This window comes from Mustela lutreola, chromosome 16 (assembly GCF_030435805.1).
Source record: "Mustela lutreola isolate mMusLut2 chromosome 16, mMusLut2.pri, whole genome shotgun sequence".
Taxonomy (NCBI): Eukaryota; Metazoa; Chordata; class Mammalia; order Carnivora; family Mustelidae; genus Mustela; species Mustela lutreola.
The window spans coordinates 9,958,208-9,983,360 of NC_081305.1; the positions used below are offsets into that span (position 1 = coordinate 9,958,208).

At 44.0% G+C, this 25,153-nt stretch overlaps 1 protein-coding gene across 1 annotated transcript in view; it reads left to right on the plus strand.

Moving 5' to 3' along the window:
* The window catches only part of ADAMTS18 (ADAM metallopeptidase with thrombospondin type 1 motif 18), a 138,598-nt gene that overhangs the window by 53,238 nt on the left and 60,207 nt on the right, over window positions 1-25,153 (plus strand). The window contains exons 4-10 of the mRNA XM_059152999.1: window positions 8,872-9,154; window positions 11,323-11,516; window positions 11,787-11,870; window positions 13,455-13,614; window positions 15,373-15,478; window positions 17,443-17,580; window positions 19,792-19,945. Of these exons, the coding sequence (XP_059008982.1) occupies window positions 8,872-9,154; window positions 11,323-11,516; window positions 11,787-11,870; window positions 13,455-13,614; window positions 15,373-15,478; window positions 17,443-17,580; window positions 19,792-19,945 (1,119 nt within the window). The remainder of the gene's footprint in view (window positions 1-8,871; window positions 9,155-11,322; window positions 11,517-11,786; window positions 11,871-13,454; window positions 13,615-15,372; window positions 15,479-17,442; window positions 17,581-19,791; window positions 19,946-25,153) is intronic.

The following is a 25,153-nucleotide window of genomic DNA, read 5'->3' on the forward strand; positions in this document are numbered from 1 at the left end:
AGTCAAAACTGAAACCTGGAGCCTTTGGGTTAAGCAGCTCTCCAAGGTCGAAAAATCCATGCTGTCTCCTCTATCTTTAAATACCTCCCGTTACATTTGCAAGAATGTCATTAATACGTCTCTTCACCAGTCTTAAAGCCTTGTGTAGTCTTTTCATTATTTTCTCAAAAAAACGGAATGCTTAGGCCATCTCCCAGAATTTCAGGTCCAACTGAAGGGGAAAATCATAATAGCAAAACGCTACCAGAAAACGGCATGGCTTCTCTGCTTTGTTCCCTCAAATAGTCGAATGGAATGATAATAATAAACATGTACTGGGTGGTTCTCTGTGCTGGGCGCTGCTCTCAGCCCTTCAGAAGTATTGACTCACCTTAGCCTCTACAGATCCTCTAAGGGATGTGGTAGTATCATTCCCATTTTACAAACCAGGGACTGGAGTATCTGAGCAGTTTGTAAACTTCTTCAGGAGAAAGGGAACGGATGAAAGTGTCACTTAACCGTTACAGAATTGAAGAAACTTTGTAGCTTTTGGCTTCATGGTCCCTTCTCTTTTTTTTAGTTTATTCCCTTAGGATTTTATTTATTTGATACCGAGAGAGAGAGAGCACAGGAAGGGGGAGCAGCAGTGGGAGAGGGAGAAGCAGGCTCTCCCCTGAGCTGGGAGCCCAATGTGGGGCTTGATCCCAGGACCTCAGGATCGTGACCTGAATCGAAGGCAGATCTTTAACTGACTGAACCACCCAAGTGTCCCAGTGGTCCCTTTTCTTGCCAGGCAATTTGGGGATATTGAGAGTGGCTGATGAAATTTGCACCAAGTGGGATTTATAGCTTTTTGAAGGAAGATTACTGTGTGTATGACTCTGGAAAGCCTTCTATGCCTCCTAAATCATATTTGTACTCTGAGTCTAGTTGACAGTAGTATTACCCTCAATGAAGGAACAGGAAATGCCAGATTTTTGTTGACATGTGTTTTTTTTTCCCCCAAATGTAAGAGATTTTTCCCCCCACTGACAGTAATTGGGGCTCCTGAATATACATTTGTTTTTTCAAAAGGCATGTCTACGTGTGAGGGCCTGTCCAAGTTGTCTGTTAAACCACTTCTGCATGGATAGATGCAGGCGGCAGAAGATTCTATTTCAGTGTCAGAGAATTGTATTCTTTGGAGAGAACTGAGGATGCCAGCTGCGTCTGCCTGCTCTCTGCACAATGTCAGATTTTGTCCCCTCAGCCTGCTCACTGGTGCAGATCGTTCCCCTTCTCTCCTCTCGAACCTGATCAATGATTTCTCTGCATTCTCAAGCTCCTGATTTCTTTTTGGGAAGCAACTATGGCTCTCGGTTTTATGTTAATAGTTAACTGAGCAGTTGACTACTTAGCACGTTGCCTGATGAATAAATACTTTCTTGATCCAAGAGAAGAAAGGTGGGGATCCCTTCACTTCCATTTCACAGTTAGGAGGGAAAAAAAGCAACCAGAAGTTGAGAGTACTTAAGCCCAGCTATCAAGCAGTAAAGCTTGAAGTTTACCTCTAAACTGTTTAGGGTTTTTAGAGAAAGAGAGCAGAGGGAGGGGCAGAGAGAGAGGGACAAGCAGACTGTGCACGGAGTGCAGAGCCCGACACAGGGCTATATCCCACGACCCTGTGATCGTGATCTGAGATAAAAGCAAGAGTCGGGTGCTCAGCCCGCTGAGCCACCCAGGCACCCCAGAAGTGTTGTTCATATGTTGAGCATTTCTTTACGTCCTTGCCTCTGTGCCATTCCATTTTATCTTAATTTCTGGCCACTTCTAACTTTTGTCCATTCTAAAACATCCTCATGCTGATGGTTTTCGCGTTAGACTTTCTCAGCCTGTTTTAGTCCCTAGTCCCTCGCTTCTCTGATGTTTCCTTTCTCTCCTCCTCCAACCCCTGGACCGTGGACTCCTGTTTCACACCGAGTGCGTACGCTTCCTTACGCCCTGCGCTCGCTCTAAGCTGAGACGACTTCTTTGGGCTATCCTCATACGCACTGGGCCATAAATCAGCTACTTATTCTTCTTTAGTGCTATTGTTAGGACAAAGTATAGTTTAAAAAAAAAAAAGAATGTGATGTCTTGACTGAAGTTGCAATATTTTTTTTGGTCACTATTGTTGACGATGGGCTAAAAAATAAAAAGTGAAAGATCAATGGATTTTTAGTAACCACAAATATATATATCTTTGCCGATATTTTCTCCAGCCAGCCTCATGGGGGCAACTTTCTTATTCTATTAGCCTTTCCTAAAAAGAGAAAGAGAATGTTCATACTGCCCCCCCATTCCTTTTTTTTGTTTTTCTTTAATTACTTCAAGACCTTTCTTTAAGGTATATCATCTCACTTTCAGCAAACTTCATCAACCCATTTAATCAGTTTTTGATTATTTAATAGGATAAAGGTCGCTTAAGACAAGGACCTTAGGGGCATCTGGGTGGCTCAGTGGGTTGGGCCTCTGCCTTTGGCTCAGGTCGTGATCTCGGTGTCCTGGGATGAGCCCCGCATTGGGCTCGCCACTCTGCAGAAAGCCTGCCTCCCCTCCCCCTCTGCCTGCCTCTCTGAGTACTTCTGATGTCTCTCTCTCTGTCAAAAAAAAAAAAAAAAGTGTTTAAAAAAAAAAAAAAAAAAGAAAGACAAGGACCTTGTCCTTTCTGGAATCTGTAGTTTCCCTTTTTCTGTCAAGTCTAAATCTTTTAATAGAATTTAAATATGACCTGGGGGGGGGGGTGTTTTAAAGGACAGTTTCCTGAAGTATGATTTATAGCCCCCAGAGCCCTTGGTGTCTTCCTTGGCCATTGAAATCTAAAATAGGAAACAACTTCTAACAAAGTCTATTATCTTTTAGTCGTTCCTCTCTGAACGTATGAAGTGGTGAACTGTGATCTGTGTAGAATATTGACTGTTGGTCTGTATCCATTGCCTCTTTCAGTTTAGCAGTTAAATTATATGATGACTGGGTTTCTAGGTCTTTGAAACTGGGAAAGGTTGACTCTTAATGTGGGAACAGTATTCAGTCCAGAAGGGGGCGCTGCCAGGCCTTTATCTCTGGCTCTTCTGGCTTCTGAGGGAGAGGAGTCCCCTTGGGTGGGTCGTTGGGGCAGCCCTCCCTGTAGCACACCTACCTTCTCGGGGACTTGAGGCCTTCCCTGTCCTTCCCTAGCCTAGGGGAAGCTTCAGCGCATCCTCAGTGGTAGGCCACTCGGTCTCTGTCCCCTCCTGTCCCCCCTCACCAACTTCCTCCCTCCTCATGAGCCAGGAAAGAGCTGTGGTCCCCTGGCGATGCCCGTCCTCAGGAAAGCCTCCCATGATCTCCCACTCTTGTCATCCTTGTTTTCTCTCCTGGAACACTTTTTTCATTCATACTTTGCGCAAAGGAGTATTCCATACCCATCTGTGATCTCGCTTAACCCCTCCCCTCCCCCGCCCCCCCATTTAACTGGAAGCCACATGAGACCACGCTGCATCTCGCTCACCTGCATCTCGCTCACCACTGTTGGAGCCAGAACGTCGCGTGTGTTCGCTAACTCAAGACGCTTCACACATTCTCCACACAAACAGATGGCTCTTTTTGGAGGTGCTGGGTTTGGATTTTTAAACTATAAAATGTATGTATTTGGTCAGACTCCAATTTTTTTTTTTTTTTTTTTTAGTCAAACTACACCCAAAAAAGAATCTTTCTTCCTTAATATCTGGCGCTGTAAAATTCTTTTTTCATCCTGAAGAATTATTCTAGATTTTTGTTCTTGTCACTCTGAACTGAAAAAGAGAGGGCCCTGTGGGGCCAGTATGTTTGTCCTGATATAGGATGACAATTCTTTTTTTTTTTTTTTAATGCTTTCTCAACACAGAGGCTTTCACTGTGCCTTTGAGTTGCTTAAGGTGCTCAGGAAACGGGAAAATACAGGAAAAGTTTCCCAACCGGTTAGTCCAGTTACGGCACTGAAGTGGCTTAAGCCTTTGATATTAGTTTAACCAAGTTAGGAAGTTAGTAAGGCAGGAGGGCTTTCAGGGATAAATCACTCCTCCCTCCTGCCCCTGCCTTCTAACTGTTCCTTCTGTCTTCGGGGGACTGTAAATGGTGTCTTTTGTCTTCATGCCTATGGAAGGGGGGGCTGGGAGATGGGGTTTACATCAGGGGGACCCCATTCTCCCTGGGCTGCCAGCCGAGATCTCCTCCCAGAATGGTTGTGGGGTACAAATAAAGCACCCCAGGGAGTGCTCCGGGCTTGAAGGCTGGACTTTGGGAAGAATGCCTGGTTTTTATGTATTGGAACACATTGCTCCCCACCTCTGGTGTCTTCCGCTGAGCAGGGAAGGGGTGCTGGCTGGTCTCCTGGACCAGCAAGCCTGCGGTCAGAGAGTCTTTCATTCCCTTATTCCACAAACATTTATAGACCAATAAACAAACATTGATGGGCTGATAACATGTGACACGCAGCAGGGATGCCCGCGAGGCTCCTGCTGTCACAGAGGGTACATTAGAACTCTGCGCTCTGGGGGATATGGAGAGGGTGGCATTTCGTCTGTTTCTGTCACTGTAGATAGACATGAGCAAAGACACCGGGATGTCAGAGCATTTGAAAGTGGGGGAGAAACGGGGCCATGAGTGTCGTTTCTTGGAGGGGAGGGTGACAAAGCAGTGAGCACCAGAAGCCGAGCCAGTCGATGGGGGGGGGGGGGGAGATCATAGGTCGAAGAAAAAGTGTGCAAGAGTGTGTGGGGGAGGAAAACTCATTTTCCCTCTACCCTACTAGGTTCTTGGCTCAGACCTCTCTGTAATAAAAGATCAACGGGAGAAAACAAAGTGTCTAATAATATGTATACCTCCTGCACACACGGGAGGGCCCCAGGAAGACTTCAGGATCTCCCCCAAAGGGCCCAAGACAGTGCCCTAAATACCATCTCCAGCTAAATACAAAAGAAGGTGTTGAGGGGAGCAGTTGTGGGACCTTATCAGGCCAAGTGCCCTCAGCAAGGGTATGGTTGTTATGCAGGTTTAAGTCCACACCTTCTCCCTTGAGAAGAGTTTCCCGATCTTTGGTCATCTTCCTATTCCTGGTACACAGAGACACTCTTATAAATAGAGATTTCCTTTATAAATGTAAACTTCTCTTAGAGAAGGGTAACTTCTCAAGGTTTTCAGAGCTTCTCCTATGTGGGCTGATTCTTTCCTTTTTTTTAAAAGATTTTATTTTATTTGACAGAGAGATTAAGCACAAGTAAGGGGAACAGTAGGCAGAGGGAGAGGGAGAAGCAGGCTCCCCACTGAGCAGGGAGCCCAGTGCAATGCAGGGCTGGATCCCAGGACCCTGAGATCATGACCTGAGCCTGAGGCACCAGCTCAACGGACTGAGCCACCCAGGTGCCCCTGCATGGGATGATTCTTAAAAATAACCAGCCAAGATAATCCTTGTGCCAAGAGACATATTCTGGGGTGAAATTTCTGTTCCTCTTCAAGTAAGAGAACATAGTAGATTCAGGAAATGAAATGTCCTATAAGAATGGTGGGGAGGGCAGAAGGGAGTGGGGCCAGATAAACTGCCCAGCGCCACACAGAGCAGGTTACGCAGGGGCCTATGGGCCAGGAAAAAGGGTTTGGATTTGAGATCAATACCGGAGTGCATGGAAAGAGCTGATTGCCGGGCGCCTGGGTGGCTCAGTGGGTTAAGCCGCTGCCTTCAGCTCAGGTCATGGTCTCAGGGTCCTGGGATCGAGTCCCGCATCGGACTCTCTGCTCAGCAGGGAGCCTGCTTCCCTCCCTCTCTCTCTACTTGTGATCTCTGTCAAATAAATAAATAAAATCTTTAAAAAAAAAAAAAAAAAAAAAGAGCTGATTCCCTTGGACAAGAACTCTGGCCAGTGTGAGGAGGCCCTAGGAGAGGATGCAGGTAGTTTTGGGGACACTAAACAGAAAGTGTCCAAATGAGGGACGAAAACCTCTCTCAGCATGGCCCTGGGCTGGGCGGAGAAGGGTAGGTTACTCTGAGACCCAGCCTGAAGATATGATGGAAAGGATTCCGACATTGTGGGATTTTACTCAGCTGAATTTGGATCTTGCCAATCGATTTATCTTCTTCCGGAATCTGCATGAGAACATGAACGTGATCGGTTCCCTTGACTTGCCATGTGCCTCTGTTCTCTATGCCAACACCTGGCACAGGGCTGCTAATTAGGTGCTCGGTGTGCGTTCGCGGAGCCAAGGAAAGCATCTGCCTGTGTCCCGATTCTAGATAATAGGTCAGTGCTGAAGTCAGTCTGGCAGGCGGTCAGAAGGCAGCACCCCAATGAAGGGGGAGGGAGATCGGCACCAAACCACGAGTTCTGGGGCTGCTTTTGAGAACGAGAAGCTGAACTGTATCAGAGAGCCCAAATTAGGCCTGGGCGCAGAGCCCTCCACCCTGTGGGGAGTTGGAGGGGCGGCTAGGTGCCAGAGCCCCTGTATTCCCATAGTGATCTGCGCTCGCCATGATGCCCCCTTAGCATTTGGTACCACCTTTGAATTTTTAGTTGTCTGCTCCCTAACAAACCACATGCGGTTTGTGTATCTCCTGCCGCCCAGCGCTGTGCCTGGCCCTTCCCCAGCATTCAGCGAGGGTTGATTCAGTCACTCCCCCTCCCTAGCCGCCTCGATTGCTGTAGCTGAGTGTGGGTAAAAGGCTTCTTCAGTGGTTATTGTCTCCCCTTGTAAGGTAGTCAAAAACGAGGGACGAGTCTCCCCATTTTGCTCATGAAGAAGGGAAGGCCTAGAAGACTGGCCAGCGAAGCCCTTTGTGCAAGGCGGTGGTCATCGGAGCAGTTCAGAACCAAGGGTCTCATGCGTGAGTCCCAAGGACAGAGATCTGGTTTCTGGTGGGGCGGGATCCTGCCCGGGAGTGAGGGCGCCCGTGTGTGCATTCCGTTTCCCCGTGGCTTTCTGATGTTCGGTGAAGTTGCCGGCCTCTATCAGGGCTTCTCCGACATTCACAGACACACAGATCCCATGGGGACCTAAATAAAACGCAGACTGTGGTGGCGCAGGCTTGGGGCGAGACCCGCGTCTGCATCCCTAACGAGCTCCTGGATGGGCTGAAGCCGCAAGGCCAGCAGACCAGACGTGCCGCCCCCGGGCCCAGATGTCCAGGACCTTCTGAACCAAATGCAGGAAGACAGAGGGCAGAGGTGTGGACGGGAAGGCAGGGGTGTGTTGCGGCTGAAATAGCAGGTACCAGGATCCACACTTTGTGCCATGAACTTGGAAAGCGAAATTGTGGTTGGATGGGCTTGCCGAGTCCATTTTACAGCTGGGGCGCAGGGGTGCAGAGAGCGCCGGGCTCTGGGGGTCCCGAAACAGACCAGGTCCGGCCACCTGCCGCTGACAGAATCCGAAGGCAGAGAGATGGGTGAGGGGGAGACAAGAAAGGGGTTCGTTTCAGGGAGGCCAGCACCGGGAGGACAGCGGACTCACGTCTCCAAGGCGGCCTCCACAGTGCCGGAAGTCCTGCCAAGTTCATGTCAGGGAAGTGTGGAGCGACGGTGAGCGGGTATGTGCAGTGGGCGCTGAAGGTCAGGTCCGTCGTGGTCTCAGGGTCAGTCACGTGGGGTCTGGCTGGCTCAGGGCAGTCACTGTTGCTCGAGGAGGTAGTTTCAGTCCCCGTCAGGGGATGCGTTGCCCACTGGGTCTTTTGCCCGAGTGAAGAGATAAGCTGGCAAGAAGAACGTGACCAGGGAGAAGGTACAGATTGACGTCCGAGCGGAGGGGGTCCAAGTCCGCATTCACTCCTCCTTCCCCATTTAGCAGCTCTGTCTCTCGAGAACGCAGCCCCAGGCCCCTATGCTGAGTTGACCGTAACCGCTCGCCCCCGGCTCCCCCCCAGGCTTGCCCTGTTATTTAGCCCTTGTGGAACCAGGGTGGAATGGCGGCGTTTCTCCCGCCCATGCAGGGGGTCCCTCGAGGGCCAGGATGCCATGAAACTGCCCCCTTGGCCCTGTGTTTGCCGCTATGTCCCCTGCGTCCTAGATGCAGAGGCTCCAGGATGTCATGTGGCTCCTCCCTCAGGCGCAAGAATCCCTGAACATCAAGATTAGTAGTGAAGAGTCTGGAACAGTAGCTGAGTCCACTGCCTCTGAGGGTCAAGCTTTCCGGGTATCCCGAAGCCTGCCTCTTTAGCATCAGGATTATTCTAAGCTGATTGTTTTTAAGAAACAGCAGACATGAGGAAAGCTCAGAAAACTGAGTAGAAGTTACCATTTTACATTCACAAGGGAAATCTCTATTCATGGGAGTACCTTCTTCTCTGTGCCAGGAACAGGACGGTGGCCAAATCTTTAGCAACTTGTCCGTGTAGAAAGCCAGGACTTAAATCTCTGTATCAACCGTATCTCTTTTGTCTGTGCTTTTCCGGGTAACCTTGCATGACTGCCCTTCCCCCACCCCCATCACCCCCTCAGTATCTTCTTATACCTTTAGCTGGAGACAGTAGTTGTAAAGTGGTGTCTTGGGCCCTTTGGGGGAGTTACTCAGTTTTTCTGGGTAAGTTCCGTGTGTATGGAAGGTATATATGTTATTAAAAGTCTGTTTTTCTCCAATCCGTGGGGTCAGAGCCAAGAACCTAGAAGGGTAAAGGGAAAATTATTTTTTCCTTCTCTACAATGCCATTGCTAGCTTTTCTACTGACTACCTTTGCCTCAGTTTTGTCCTCTGTAAAATGGGGATAAAAACATTATAACTGCTAATGGTACATATGAAATAGATAATACTCATCAATTACTTAGCACAGTGCCGGCACATAGGAAGTAGTGGATAGACAGTTGTTGAAAATCACCACATACAAAGGGGATGCCTGGAATCATTCATATTTTCTTGTGTTTGGCTCTTTAGTCAGGTCTGATAAGGACACGAAAAAACGAATTCTTCATTTCACCGTTACCTCAGCTGCTGGCCCAGGAGCATAACTACAGCGCACCCACGGGACACCATCCTCACGTACTGTACAAAAGGATGGCTGAGGAGAAGGTCCAGCATTGCCATAGCTACCCGGGCTCCAACGGGCATCATCCTGGTCACTCCCCAGCGCACACTCCCCTCACATCTCGGAGTCAAGAAAGAGAGCATCACCACCCAAGGTTGCAAAAGCAGCATTTTTGTGGACGACGCAAGAAATGTATGTAAGGAAACTTTTTCTTATTCTGTTCTTATTTGGGCCCTCGATAGGCTCTCTTGAGTGTAGTCAGATGTGCTGACTTTGTAGGTTAAAATGGGGCGACCTTAAGCACCCCTTGAAATTTGTCTTGGAGATGGGCCAAGATTCACCCCTGTCAGGCAAACCTAGGTGATCAGTTCCCAATTTTTCTAGGTTAAACTAGGAAAGATTTTGATATGCTTTTGTTTGTTTTAGTCATGGGTCGCCATATTATCTTGGTTTCTGTGCTCCTGAGAAAGGTACCCAGTCTTCCAGTGATGAAGGAAATCAGAGGTGAATCCTCAGGTGTGGTTGGATGTTTATTCCTTTTGAGCTCTTACAGGATAACTTCACAGGAAATGAGAACATCAACACCTATGTGGATGTAGCAGTGAGATACAGGGAGGGCCCATTGGCCATGGTTTGTGACCCAGGCACAGCATTCTGCACTTTGTAGATCAGCAGCATCTAACAGAAATACAGTGTCAGCCCCACAAGTAGTCTTAAATGTTCTAATGGCCACATTTTTTAAAATTAAAGATAAGTAAATTAATTTTAATAATATTTATTAATTAATAAATAATTATTTACCTGATATAGTATAGACTATCTTCTCAACATGCAATGTTGAATATACCAAATTATGAATCAAGTATTTTATATTAAATTTTGGAATTCCGGTCATTTTTGGACAGAGCACAATTTCAATGTAGACAACAAATTCTCTTCAGAAATACTTAATCTGTATTTCAAGTTCGTAAAATTTAAGGTTGGAAAAGTAGCTTTGCATAGTCCGATAGTTCCAAACTTATTTTTCAATGACCGTACCAAATATTGCTTGCTTAATTTAAATTGAAATTAATTAAACTTAAAATTAAAACTTTGGTTTCTCCAGTGGCACCAGACACATTTCAAAGGCTCAGTAACCACGAATGGCAGGTGAGTGTGAGTTAGAGGAGCCAGATGGTAGTTCTACCCAAAGAGAATGGGAACTGGTATCCCTGAGCAATAATGAAATACCATGTGTCTACCATTTTAATTGCTCTTTGGGGTTTGGGGTATTAACAGAAATATCATCTTTAAGGAACATCTGTTTGACATGGATTTATGATCATAGTAGTAATTATAATGGTGCTCCCCATAGTGACAATGATATGTATTTGATAGATATCAAAGCTCATCTTTAGAGCAGCCCTGTGATTGGTATTGTGGGCGTTAATGCTCTTTTCCTTGATAAACTGAGACTCAGGGTCACTTATCAAAGTGGCCACCTTGAGGCTTTTTAGCTAACTCTACATAATTTGATCTTTTAATTTCACTTTCTGGAGAGTTATGATGACTTTACTCTGAGGACTGTACTAGTTGTTGAAGTATTAAAATAACTCTGTGCTAGTACTACAGTGTCCCATTCCCTCCCAGCAAACCTTGGACTTGTCCCTTCCTATTAACTGAAGGGATCGTGCCTGGCCCAACATCTGGAGACTTCCGGGTCTCTTCTGAAAGACCATGGCCAATATCCACTCTGTTAAGGTGGTGCCTACACTTTACCTGCTAGGAAATACTTACTATCATTTTAAATATCACCCCTGACTGTGCTCTTTTCCTCAAAACTAACTCAATATTAGGTCAAAGAGTCCTTATTCAGCACTTACTTTGTGCTATATTCAAGTTTCTGTTGATGAAACAAGGATATTAGACATGGACAGTATTCTGTAGGACGTGTATTTCTAAGTTTCATTTTGGAAATAATATATGAAATGTTATCATGAATTCAGATGCAAAGGATAATGTCTATTTCTGCAGTGTTTAGAATAAAAATGAGCATGTTCCATTTTTAAAGGCTATTACAAAATTAATTTTTGTCGACCTGCTGTACCAACTAGATTTGTAGTGTGTGTATGTGTGTGTGTTTTACCTGGTAGAGTATTTTTGAGTTGTTGAGTCTATCCATCCACCAGCCTCTTTGACTGAATCTTTCTTGACCACAAACTAGGTGCAAAGCACCCAGGACAAGCACCGAAGTCACCATTTATCAGTACATCAGTCAAGTGTTGATTACAGACTCTCTCCTGCCCTGTTTAGATTTCTTTTATCTCATCCAGATGTTCTCCACTGTTAATCCTCTCCAAATGCTCTTATGTTCATTGTAGATGCCCCTAAGCCTCCCACGGAGGACACCTATCTCAGGTTTGATGAATATGGGAGCACAGGGAGACCCAGAAGATCAGCTGGAAGATCACAAAAGGGCCTAAATGTGGAAACCCTTGTGGTAGCAGACAAGAAAATGGTGGAAAAGCACGGCAAGGCAAACGTGACCACGTACATTCTCACGGTCATGAACATGGTAAGGGAGTTTATTAGACTCCAGTGCTCTGGTTCTCCAGAACAGCCCAAATCATGGAATATCCTCGTGTGGATTGAATAGCAGATGGAGCCACATAATTTTACTGGAAAAAAAAAATTGAGTTTTGAGGAAATTGCTTCATACGTACATATACATATATTTAATTTTGTAGATTTGAAGCGTGCGTACTTAAAAATCTGAATCACACAGAGAGTTTTGGAAATTTCTAGATTTTCTTCATTTTTTGTTTGATTTCAATTGTTCCAACAGGTTTCTAGCCTATTTAAAGATGGAACCATTGGAAGTGACATAAACATTGTGGTGGTGAGCCTCATTCTTCTGGAACAAGAGCCTGTACGTGCCAGACTTCACTTACTTCTGAATTCATTTTGCCATTTGGGCTCTACTTACTGAATACCTCCTGTGTACCTGTCCATGAACTAGTCATTAGAAATTCCAGCTTGAAAACAGGCTGACCCTATCCTCAAAGAAAGTAAACCTAATAGGGTTGTGTATTCAAATAAGTAAAACATCACAAAATAGTTATATATATACATATATGTGTGTGTATATATATATAATTATATATAATATGTGTATACAATGGCATAAACATTAAATATGCATATATAATATAAATACTACATTATATATAAAAATACAAATATTATGTAGGCTTCACAGGGAGGGTGCATTTGATAATAGATTTAAGGGTTGGTTGCATTTTGTACATCGGATATGCTGGGTAATTTCAGGTAGATGCAAAAAGATATTTTGAAAACCTACTGAAAAGAAGTCATCAGAAAACTCTTGTAGTTAACCTGCTGTCCCCCCACCACCATCTTAGGTACTACAGGGACTAAGTAAAGACTATTTAACTGCCCTTGAATTGATTACCTTGAGGTGCAGGACACAGGGAGTAAATCATTTAACCAGAACATATAATAAAGTGTTAATTGCATGGCACTCACTGCTTTGTAGTGTTTTGGTACCGAAACTGTATTTTTCTGAGGTAGAGATTACCAAGTTTTTTAAGTCCCGCTGTGGCTTCTCCTCTTCATCTGTTACCCCAGTAATTACGGTACAAAGCGAGGAGTCTGAGACAGAAATTAATCTCATTGTCCAGGTGTGTAGAGCTACAGAGGTTAACCTGTCAAATTGTTCCTGGAATTTTAGGAAGGTAGAAAGGAGGGTTGTGTCATTGGGAGGCAATTTTGTCTATAACCTACCACTTATACTTTGCCCAGGGACACTGAAGCCGGAGGCATCCTAATTTATGGATAATTAAAGACCTAGTCTAAAAACCCCCAACTTGACCCAAGTCAATAGTTTTAAGCAAAGATTTGGTAAATAATTATCTCAAAGCGAGGTCCTATCTTACCCCTCAGAGTCTTATAATTATTTGTTTCTACATCCACTCACTGAGTTTTCATTTTATTGATTGATGGATGGATTGATTTTAGTCTGTGATGTGCCAAGGCCTTTGCTGGAAATTCTGACACAGGGGTAGGTAAGTTGTGGTCAGTACCTTCCTCATGCTGTGTTGAAGAAGACATTGCACTTTTTCACCACTTACTTACAATCAGGTTCTAAAAGCTATAACAGTTTTATAAGGGTGATACCAGCATGAGATGAACACAGATATTCCTAACTGATATCAGGTTACTATTTTTTTTATAGAAAAAGAACTAGTTATAAAGTATACTACTAAAACCCTTAGTTACTTTAAGTATTGTGAGCATTTACCTGAAATAGTTTTAGGGTGTTATTATTATTATTTTTTTAATCAGTCCTCTCCAACCTTAGCTCAAGTGTTTTTCTCTACTGACCTTTCTCCCTAGAAACATGATGTTTTCTGTATTTGCCTGTACAAGTGGAATGATTCACGGTTCTCACCTCTCACAAATTCACACTCTGATTTGTGTGGGTTTCCCATAGGGAGGATTACTTATCAACCATCATGCGGACCAGTCTCTGAACAGTTTTTGTCAGTGGCAGTCCGCCCTCACTGGAAAGAATGGCAAGAGGCATGACCATGCCATCCTGCTCACGGGATTTGACATTTGTTCCTGGAAGAATGAACCATGTGACACTCTAGGTAAGACATGAGTGGATGCTTCCCTTGCACCTGTTGAAGCACGGTGTGGAAACTGTCCACCGGGCGGGTGGCCCTAAGAATCCTTCATAAGAAGACCTAATATTTAAATGGCGGAGTAAAGTCTTCACTGTGCCCTGAATACTGGTCTATTTAACTGAAGTTGGGGTGGAATGGTGAGCTCATTTTCATTGTGTATTTTTCCTTATTAACTCTATTGATGATCATTGAGGTAAATTGTTTAACTAGACAAGTTGTGGTTTATTCCATCAGCACAACTGGGCAGCTGAAGAGAATTTGACTGAAGAATTCAGAATATCTCCATGCTGCGTAACTGTGCCCTTGGGTAGTATAGCGGTGCATCCTTTAGAAAGTTACTTGACCTTTAAAGGACCCAGCTATTCTATATTTGCAAAAGATAGTGAGTAAGGACTGTGTCTTCTATGTCTAAACTGTTTTTTTCTGGTATATTCCATTGCATACAGTAGGAACCCAACAATTTTTTTTGATGAGTTAATGATCATTTAGATCAGTGTTGATGATGGTGGTGGTGGTGGCGATGGTGCCATTGGTCATATATGCTTATACATTATGTTTCTCAGACCATCTAGTTGACCTTATAGCAGCAAGGTGGGCACGGTCCATCCACAAGTGTGTGTATTTCGTACACACTGGACACATACTCTCATTCTGCATATGAAGACCGAAAACTGGGAAGAAAGACATTTAACACACAAGATAGAATCAAACACTGGTTAGAATGATTTTATAGCTGCACTTAGAAGGAGGTAGTTTATGAAAACAGAAGCATTCGTCACGGTCTAGTAAATAGGAGAAGAATGCATTTACTCTGTTCACATTGTTGAGGCATTTTCATGTTGTCTGCTTCAGAAAAAGACCAGGATGTATGTTCTCTTAGAAAATATACCTTGAGCTTTAACGCCAATAGTGTTGTTTAGTGTACATTTTGCATTGGTTTAACTCCAATAAGGCATATATAACTGTCATACAGCTTCCTATTCTGTATGGAAAATGGAAAATACAACACTTGTAATGATTACACAGGGTTGTGAGGAGGATCTGTTGATGACAATATGTTTTGTTTTGTTTTTTAAATTTATTTATTTGACAGACAGAGATCACAAGTAGGCAGAGAGGCAGAGAGAGAGGAGAAAGCAGGCTCTCCACCAAGCAGAGAGCCCAATGCGGACTCGATCCCAGGATCCTGGGATCATGATCTGAGCTGAAGGCAGATGCTTCAACCCACTGAGCCACCCAGGCACCCCGATGACAATATGTTTTAAAACGCAAGAAAATGTTAATTTCTGCATTTAGCTGGATGAGACAGATAACCAGATAACTCTATACCTTTAGTGCTTTTCTGAAAAAAAAAAAAAATTAAGTACCTGAATCAATTAACCTGAAATTAATCATGTTAATCAGTGAAACTAGAACTGTGCAGAACATTTTGAAGCCATAAGAAATGAACAGGTAGGGGCGCCTGGGTGGCTCAGTGGGTTAAGCCTCTGCCTTCGGTTCCGGTCGTGGTCTCAGGGTCCTGGGATCGAGCCCCACATGGGGCTCTCTGCTCAGCAGGGAGCCTGCTTCCTCCCTCTCTCTGCCTGCCTCTCTGCCTACTTGTGATCTCTCTCTCTCTCTCTCTGTAAAATCAATAAATAAAATATTAAAAAAAAAAAAGAAATGAACAGGTATCTGTACGTGTGCCCTTGGGACTAACACTTGAACATGCTCTCTCCATAGGGTTTGCCCCCATCAGTGGAATGTGCAGTAAGTACCGAAGCTGTACCATCAATGAGGACACGGGGCTTGGCCTGGCCTTCACCATCGCTCATGAGTCAGGGCACAAGTGAGTGAGCCCTCGCTTCACCACTTGATACGAAAACCGGCTGGGTGATTCACTGGCATCTCCCTAGTGATCATTGTTGGTCTAGTCTGAATAGATAGGCTGAATCTTGGGTCAAGCTTGGAATCCTGCCTGACTCAAAGGAGAGCTCCCTCAGTAAAGGCCGGCCATCAGGGATGTTGCTTTTTTTGAAGAACAGTGTTTCCCTGCAGCACAGAATTACATGGTGGGCACAGATGGATTGTGGATCATCTAATGGACCCCCTTGTCTTTTAGGAATGTCTTCCAGGCTCTGTTACAGTGAAGATCCTTTTGGTACAGTACCTCTAGGCAGACATGTAAATTCACAGAACATAATGGCGTGTTCATTGTTCAAAGGCTTTCAGTGCACACACTGGATATTCTTGGAGTTGGTGTCATGGCGGGTTCATAGTAGTCTTTTCTCTGGTGTTAGTAAATCTTTCTCTTGTGAGAATGGAGTTCGAAACGAGGGATGAGAAACTTGAGAGCAGTGAGCTAAATGGATAAGGCATGAAATATGGTGCTGACACCGTTCTGTAGAGGCTTTTCAAACACGCCTTGAATGGTAGTGGCCACATTGGAATGAGCCCGCTGCTTTACAAAACGGCTGCTTCGAAAGACAAGCTGTTTGGATAGAGTTGAATATTGGTGTGTGTGTCCTGTGTTCAACACTTATCTCGAATGCTCATATTCAGAGCATCTGATTGATTTCTGACTTAAAAGCAAAATCATCTCCTCTACAACTATAGTTTATATTTGAGTATTTCGGTGCTTATGTCTCTCATGGGCATATTATCTTCTGGAAATTTGAATCCGGCATATGTACACAGCCACTTTCTTAGCAAGGTATGAATGAAACTTTTTTATTGTGAACAGTGGTACAAAAATGCCTGTCATGCACAAGGCCCCTTTGTACAGAGCAGGAAAGAAGTATGAATGTCAAACATGTCTGCTTAAATTTGTTTCTGTACCTATCACCTGCTGACCCTGAACTTCAGTATCACCGTTACAGTTGGTGGCAAGAAAAAAAAAATGTGGTACTTGAAAGAATTGGACTATCCCATCATTTTAAAGTAGCATAGATATCTTGACCAAAAGTTTCTCATCCTTAAAATATTTAGCAGATATACCATTCTCTGATTTTGTGGGCAAGACATAATGGAATAAAACCCATAGCATTCTTGACTATTTTCTACATGAATTTTACAATACGGCAGTTGCCTTTTTTTTCCTTAAAAAGGTTTTTTCTTTTTTCTTTCTTTTTTTTTTTTTTAATTTGTTTTAGAGCGAGAGGAGCATGCAAACAATGGGAAGGGACTGAAGAGAGGGAGGGCGAGAATCTAAGACTCCACAATGGGGGCAGAGTCCCACACAGGGCTCGATCTCACGACCCTGAGATCATGACTTGAGCTGAAACTGAGAATCGGTCCCTTTACCTACTGAGCCACCCAGGCCCCCCTCTAGTTGACTCTTAAACAACATTGTTTTGAACTCTGTACAGGTCCACTTACATGTAAATTTTTTTTTCAATAAATGCCATATAGTATTTTAAGTGTATTTTCCTTATAATTTTCTTAATAACATTTTTTCCCTAGCTCACTTGATTGTAAGAATATAGTATATAATGCATGTAACATACAACATATGTGGTAATTAAGTTATTAGTAAGGCTTCCAGTCAGCAGTAGGTTATTAGTAGGTAAGCTTTGGGGGAGATAAAAATTAGACTTGAATTTTCAACTGCAGGTGGGGAGGGTCAGTACCCTTAACCCCTATGGTGTTCAAAGGTCAATTGTATATAGTAACTCATTTTGTCTTTCTTTTTCCTTACAACTTTGATAACTCTGTCTCTCACTGGGGTTCAGTGATTGCCAATGCATCTTCTTTCCTTTGATTATAATCTGGAAAATGGGCTCACAGAACGATGCTTTCTTCTTTCTGCTGCAGTTTTGGCATGATTCACGATGGGGAAGGCAATCCCTGCAGAAAGGCTGAAGGCAATATCATGTCTCCCACACTGACAGGAAACAATGGGGTGTTTTCCTGGTCTTCGTGCAGCCGGCAGTATCTCAAGAAATTCCTTAGGTAAGACAAAATAAAGCAGAGGTATTCCCAGGGTGGTGACAATAAACAGTGCTCAGCAAAGGTTTAAAATACTCGGTGGTTTGATGATGACGGCGGTGTTAGTGACAGTGATGATGATGACGACGATGGGGCTGGTGCTAGTGAGGATGGTGGTGATGGTGGTGATGGTGATGATGGTGCTGGTGGTGGTGGTGGAGATTTGATGGTGGAGATGGTGATGGTGGTGATGAAGGTGGTCAAGGTGATGATGGTGGTGATGATGCTAATGCTAATGATATTGGCATCACTATTGCTATTGAATAAATACATTGAAGGTCTAATACCATGCTAAATGCTCTGCACTTGTTGCCTCATTCAATCTTCATGGAATTCCTATTATGATTCTTTGTCTCTGCTTGAGGAAACTGAGTCATAGGGAAGTTAATTGTGTTGCTTAACATCCTACAGCCAGTAAAATATAGACATGAGATTCACACTTAGGTTTGCTATGACTCCAAGATCTACGCCTATAACTATCTCCTGTTTATGACCTCCAGAGGCTGCTAACATTTAACTGTGACTCACTATTTTAATCTGATCATCCAGTTTGGTCATAAGAGTATTAAAAATGCTAAAATGGTGTGCATATTTATAATCTTGCTTAGCTAATTTTGTTTAAAATGGCCATGAGCTAGCTGTAGGTCTAGAAGACATCCAAAGAGGAAGATAAATATATGAAATCCATTTGATAACTCAAAACTCCTACATAGCATTTGTAAAATGGGAACTAGAAAGGTAGCACTGTGTGATTCATATTAAATGATGAACCTAAAGTTGGAACTCTTTGAAGTTTCCTCTAACTTTATTTAACAACAATATGTATTTGACCATTATAATTATAATAGCACTCCTAATTTTTATTATCTATCTTATCATGCTATGTTGACTCACAAAAACGAGAAGTTCTAAAACCATTTCCCTTTGACCAAATGTTAGGAAAACAAACAAATATTTTTGGGAATTGATAATTTTGATAGTTTTTTTTAACTGAAGTATTGCATACTATTTGTGAATGTTCCTAGAATTAGTAATACAGGCAAAGCTGATTAAAGATGTCTGACCAAACAGTATCCAAAGAATAGTAAAAAATTGACAAACCTTTTGCTAATTATAAGTTTTATCAAATAGAAGATTGTCTTCATTAGTTTTAAATTTATGATTTGAGCTTTAAAAGTATTTTTTCTATCTCATGTGAGAATAGAATCAACAGATATTATAAATCAAGGTCAACTTAGTACAGATTGAATTCCCGTCATTAATATACAATTAAACGTTCAGGGATGATGGTACCAGTTGACTTTGAATGCTTACTATGCTGGGTTGGTATATTGCATTTTCATGCCAGATCTGTTAAACTCTTAATGGAAATCACTATCCATAATGAAGTATTTAGAGTTAGTTGATCTTGGTCTCATGGTTGACTCGGATTCTCATCTGTCTGCCTCCACAATCATACTTAACCACCGTGCTATTTTAACTCTCATTGATATCATAGTTTAACTCTTCAAGTTAAATGGAGGGAAGGTGCTTTTTAACAATATCCACCATCCAGACTGACTTTTGTTTTTTCTAATACATCCCAGTTTAGTACACTTTGGGGAATTAATTGGGGCTTGTTGCCCCAGTGCATCCTTTCTCCTGATGCTTTCGAAAACCCAACTTATCTTTGGCTTGTCAAGACTGAGGTAAATTACATTTTTGACCTCGGCCCCATTACTTATAAAAGATGCAGCCCAACCTTCAACTCCATGAAGACAGGCACCAGCTCTGCCTAGTTTATTTTGTACCCTTAGTGCTTGGCCTGGTACTCAGCACCCGGTAGGCACCCCAATAAAAATCTGTTGAATATTGTTGAATGCGATTATTGGGAGAGTTTTCAAATACAGTGACCTTTCCCATCTAGTTGGCCAAACCAAACCACTTGGGTAGCCATAACTTCCAGTGCCAGGTGAAACGTTCCATAGCTGTGTAAATTCTATCTTCTTAGACAGGAAGGGACTCACTCTCTGCAAAAAATAAATAAATAAATAAAAATCCATTTTAACTTTCAGTATTATCTATATCTTTTGCCATGCTGTATTTTCCTTTGCCTGAGTGAATTCAGAGACATCGTTTTACATGGAAGGATCACAGATAAACACAGGAATTAACACGGCTGTGTTTTCACGGCAGCACACCTCAGGCTGGATGTCTGGTGGATGAGCCCAAGCAAACAGGACAGTATAAATATCCGGACAAACTACCAGGACAGATTTATGACGCCGACACACAGTGCAAGTGGCAGTTTGGAGCAAAAGCCAAGTTATGCGGCCTCGGGTTTGTGAAGGTATGTTTGCGTGTGATTGCAAACTCACATTAAGATTCTGCAGCGAGTCTGTGTCCCTAACAGAAATGTAAACATTTGGTTTGCAGAGGCCGAGGGTTAGAGTCTGGGTTATCTCTAAGATGTCAGTTGTTTGGCATGATAATTAAGTGGCAGTTTTACTGTCAGTGAATTATCCAGGCTTATCCTGCATAGATCGTGCCTGGTTTAAATACCATTTGACTGCATCCCTGGGAGAAAATCCCTCCTGGCGAGATGAGGGTTTCATCACAAGCAGTAAATCTGGGTACAATCATGTTTACCTTCTCCTCAACCTTCTGTCTATTATCGCTGTGTCCATATTCCGCTGTGATGTGATATGTTGAAAAAGCGTCACCCCCTCGAAATAAATATATCCCTGTACCTTTCTGGAATATGAAAACTACTGTTGACAGGCAACTTTTTGTGTGTCCAGTCTTCCCTTCAATATTGTGAGAAACATCGATGGGAAAAGGAAAGGTCTAGGACGTAGAAGTGGGAGAAGCGTCAGACCAGTTGGTCCAAAACTCCATCACGGAGGGCGTCAGCATCAGTACAAAATGGAATCAGTTTAAAGTGTTTCTTCCAGAAAGAAATGTGGCGTTCCTCGGTCTCCGGAAAGCGGGAAACGACAAAGTTTTATAGCTCCTTTTCCCTGCTCTCTGTCTCTTCTTCCCCCTTTCCATCTCTCGCCTTGTCCGTGTGTCCTGCAGCCGCCAGCAGCCCCACCGTGGGTAACCCGCCCCTCCCACCGCCCCCCAGCACTTGCCACATGAGCGTCTGTTCCACACAAGGCATCGTCTCAGAGACGTATTTTACTTCTTCTCAGTCTTCGTGAAGACCTTTTGAAAGGGGAATGATCATGTCCTACGCGGAGCTCAGAGAATGTATATTCCATTTGCCCAAAGCCTCAAAACTTTTAAACCTGTCCGTCACGCTGATGTTAAGCTTGCTTCTCTCCAATTAATAGGTGTTTCCCAAGCTTCACTCACTAACATCAAGAGTCACTGATAATTACCTTCATTCTCTGTGCTGTGTCTCTGTATTTTTTTTTTAAGATTATTTATTTGAGAGAGAGAGTGCTCAGCAACAGGGAAGCAGAGGGAGAGGGAGAAGCAGGCTCCCCACTGAGAAGGGAGCCTGATGCAGACGCATGACTTGATCCCAAGGCCCCAGGATCATGACCTGAGCTGAAGGCAGATGCTTAACCCACTGAGCCACTTAGGCACTTTTCTAATAAATCAGTTTCTTAAAAATATGTAAGTCCAGCCTGAAGAAATAACCACCAAATCCCAGGTTTTGATATGGGATCATGTATTTCTCTAATGCTCCTTAAACGTCTCACTGTTAGGAAAGTTGACCGATGCACCATCCACAGTTTTCTCGGTGTATCCTCCATGGAACACGGAACTGACTTTGGCAAATGCTGGCGTTTCGTGTATATGTTAATACGTTGACAACTGTTTCTAATTGCCTGTTACGTTGATGCATCTGGCAGAGGTCAGTAGACATTCGCTTGACTGACGAAGTTTGTCGAACTCTGTCTCCTGTTCACTTCATTCCTGAAGGTTTCACAAGCTCACGCATTCATTAGTCAAACATTTACTAAGCGCTTACTATGCAGCAAATGCACAATGGGTAACAAGTTTGATTTTCTTTGGAATTATCAAGGAAGTTTTTAAAATGACCGTGATTCCTGCAGGATCAGACATTTGACGCACATGTGTGGGGTTCCTGTTCCATGTCCGACAGTGTGCAGTGTCCCACAGCCTCTCTGCAGCGACTCATCTTTTCCTGGAACCATACCCTATTTTTGGGAGACAGTGTCTCAGTCCGATGGTCTTTCTTGGGGAGCGGGGCAAGGGGAAGTGGCTGTTGCAGACTGAGAACATGAGGAAGGTTCAGGATGGGAATGCCTGGTCAGGTGGGGAGATTCCCTTAAGGGAGAGGTTTGAGACAACCATGAGGCAAGACAGTGAAGGCGGTAGATCCCGAGGGTGGAATTCGCCACCCCAGAGCCTACGGGGGTGGAAAATACCTGCTTGTCACCAACCATGGCGATACCTCCGAGAATCACAGATAGTTCCTCCCCGGCCCTATGTAGAAGGGTTTTCCAAACACGCAAACCTCTCGTTCATCCTCCTGGTCTGGACAGTGTAGACCCATTTCCAGCAGCCCAGGAAAAGGGTGGTGGTTGTTTATTGAGTCTTCACTGTCCTCTCATTGCTTCCCTTACAAACCTGATCCCCTCATTGCCTTTTTTTTTTTTTCCCCTAAACTTTATGCCTCCTGGAAAGGCAGTTTTACATAATAGTTAGACGCGTGCATGCACACGCGCGCGCACAAACACACACACACACAGAAAGGGTAAGAAAGAAAGAAAAAAGAAAAGGAAAGGAAAGAATGCTCAAGTGTCTTTGGATCCAGGGATGCAATTGTCAGTTTCCCCTGGAACTTGTTAGAAATGCAAATGCTCAGGTCTCATCCCAGCCCTAAAGAACAAGAAGGTTTGGGGATAGGGTGGTCAGTGCTTGAGCAGGGGCTCAGGTGATTCAGATGCTGACTCAGGGATAAGAACTGCTGAATTAGGCAGTCTTGAGTTTTTTACACACACACACACACACACACACACACACACACACACACACAACTTCTGGAGTTAGGTAGGCCTGGGTTTAAAACCCGATTCCGCCACACCCTAGAACCCTGGCGAGCGGCTGAACCTCCCTCGGTTTTTGTGTCCCCATCTGTACCATGAGGCTAAGGAAGGTTCTTCCCTGCTAATTGTGAGGGTGCAGCTCTAGGGGCTGTGGGACCCCTCAGCGGATACCCAGGCTCTTCCTCCTCCTATCTCAGCAGCAGCGTCATGCCAGGCTCCTCTCTCCCCGTGGCTTCCTTGTCCCAGGTCTGGAGTTGGCTCTCTTCGATCCCGGTCTCTTCTTCCCTCCTCCCCCAGCCCCGGGTTTTCTGTCTTTGGCATATCAAACCTGATCTCTCTTCCCTTGCAAAATGAGTTGGCAACTGAAGGGTCCCCATTATTTGGACAGATGGAAAGGGAGGTCCCCTCCACAGCTGCTGGGGAGACTGTGCCTTTGGTTATTGCACATGTAGCAAAAGCTCCACAAAATGTTCATTTTAGTGGCACCGAGAGGGATTGAATCCAAATAGCAATTACAGGGAAGCGTTTGAATTCTAGTGAAAATGTTTGTGATCATCACCTCACAGAATGCTTCCTTTAAAAGAAGAGGCATGTTAGAAATAGCAGGATGGAGATGTATTTCTTCTTTCAAGAATCTGTATGTTGCAGTGCATGAAGGACATAAAAGGAAACAAAGTTCTAGAAAATAAGTCACGGACATGTTATGTATAGCATGGTGACTGAAGTTAATACTACGTTGCATGTTTGAAAGTTGCTGAGCAAGTAGATCTTAATAGTCCTCATCACAAGAAAAAAAAATTGTAACAGTGTATGGGAACAGATGTTCTCAAATTTATTGTGGCGATCTCTTGTATAAATACAAATATTGAATCATTATGTTGCGTACCCAAATCTAATAGAGTCAGTTATACCTCATATTTAAATATTATTTTTAAAAAGTACTTGACATTGGGATAAAAGAATGGAGAATAAGGAGAAACTTCCTAGAATCTAAATCTAAAAGTAATCAGTGAATTGTACCAACTTTGCTATCTACTAAACTTGCTACATCAGGTTTCAACTCTTACTAACTCACCCCATGGACTCCTGTTCCAGTGTTGATATCTTTGTATTTTCCCAAACCCTTCCTTTGTTCACGTCTATAAGCCTTTTAAATTGTGCTTCCCACCCTAGAATGCATGGTCACCCGTGTTACAAATACCTAATCACCTTTTACCGTTGTCAAAGATTCAGTGCAAGTCATACCTCCTATTTTTCCCAAGGTTCCTCTCCCCGAGCCTCCATCTGCACACTCTACGGACCATCATGAACTCATGGCACTGTATTATAACTGACGAGGTGTGCCTCTCGCCTCAGTGGATGGCAAGCCCGTAGTGTCTGCCCGCCATGTTGGCGGATACCCCAGAATCATTTACTGAATTTACATAGTACTAAAGCTTACATTTCTCTAGCATTCCCATTTTCATAAACTGGAAGATTTCGCCTCTGTCCTCTTCTCATCCCTCCTAAAGGAAGGGAGAGAGAGAGAGAGAGGAGTCAAGAATGTCTCTACGATTCTCGGCTTGGGCAGCCAGAAGCATGGGGGTGTGATAACACGGGCTGGAAGAGGTTGAACAGGTTTGGGGGAGCAGCTGGGGAACTTTGTTTTGGATGTGTTTGGTGCTTCATAAAATTCGATTTGCAGAGACCACTCGCATTTTTAGCGCATCGGTTTCGCTTGACGGGGCATCCTTCAGAATCTTTGGACTACAACAGGACGACACGGGCCAACCAGTGACAAGACAGAGGAATGCGTAATGTCGAGACTCTCCTTAAAGATCACATCCAGGCGACATGAGACCTTGGAGTCTCTGTGGTTATTTCTTTTCCCCTTAAATTATGACTTGAGTCTAGGGAATTATAGATAAGGAAAAGCTAGTCGAATGTGCGGGGGGGGGGGGAGGGAAGAGCAAGCAAAAAAGTGCAAACTCCCATTTCTGTTTACTTTGAAAGGGAGCTTTCTCAGAGGACTCGCATGGTCGTCAAGGCATGTAGTTGGCTATAATTACGTTTGACTTATGTACTTCACCACAAAAGAAATAACATGTTCATACAGCCTGTCTGATTTCACTCTGGAATCCTGTGTTTTTTGCCTCATTTTCCCGGTCTTCTCCAGCTGCCCCTTCTCCATAGCCCTGTGGCTTGGCATTGGCCATGGAATCTGGGTCTCCTTTGCTTGGGTCTGCCCCAGGGTCATTTCGGCGGCTGCCACATAGGCGAGGGGTGTGGGTTATGGCTGCCTGCTGGCTGTCAGGAGGAAACGGTTTAATTCTGCAAGTTTTCCTAACTGTGGCTGGGTTTCAATGGTTACCTCTCCTTTCTCCATTTTGATGTAGGACTTTTTCCACATTAAGTTATTCCCCTCAAGCCCAGGGTGATCCACGGAGGGAGAGCACACAGAGATGATGAAGCTGATTCACTTGTTGGAAGGCTGCCTCCTGCTTTCTACTGCTGTTAGCGGCAGGGCCATGTCTTTGGGAAACACTGACCTACCG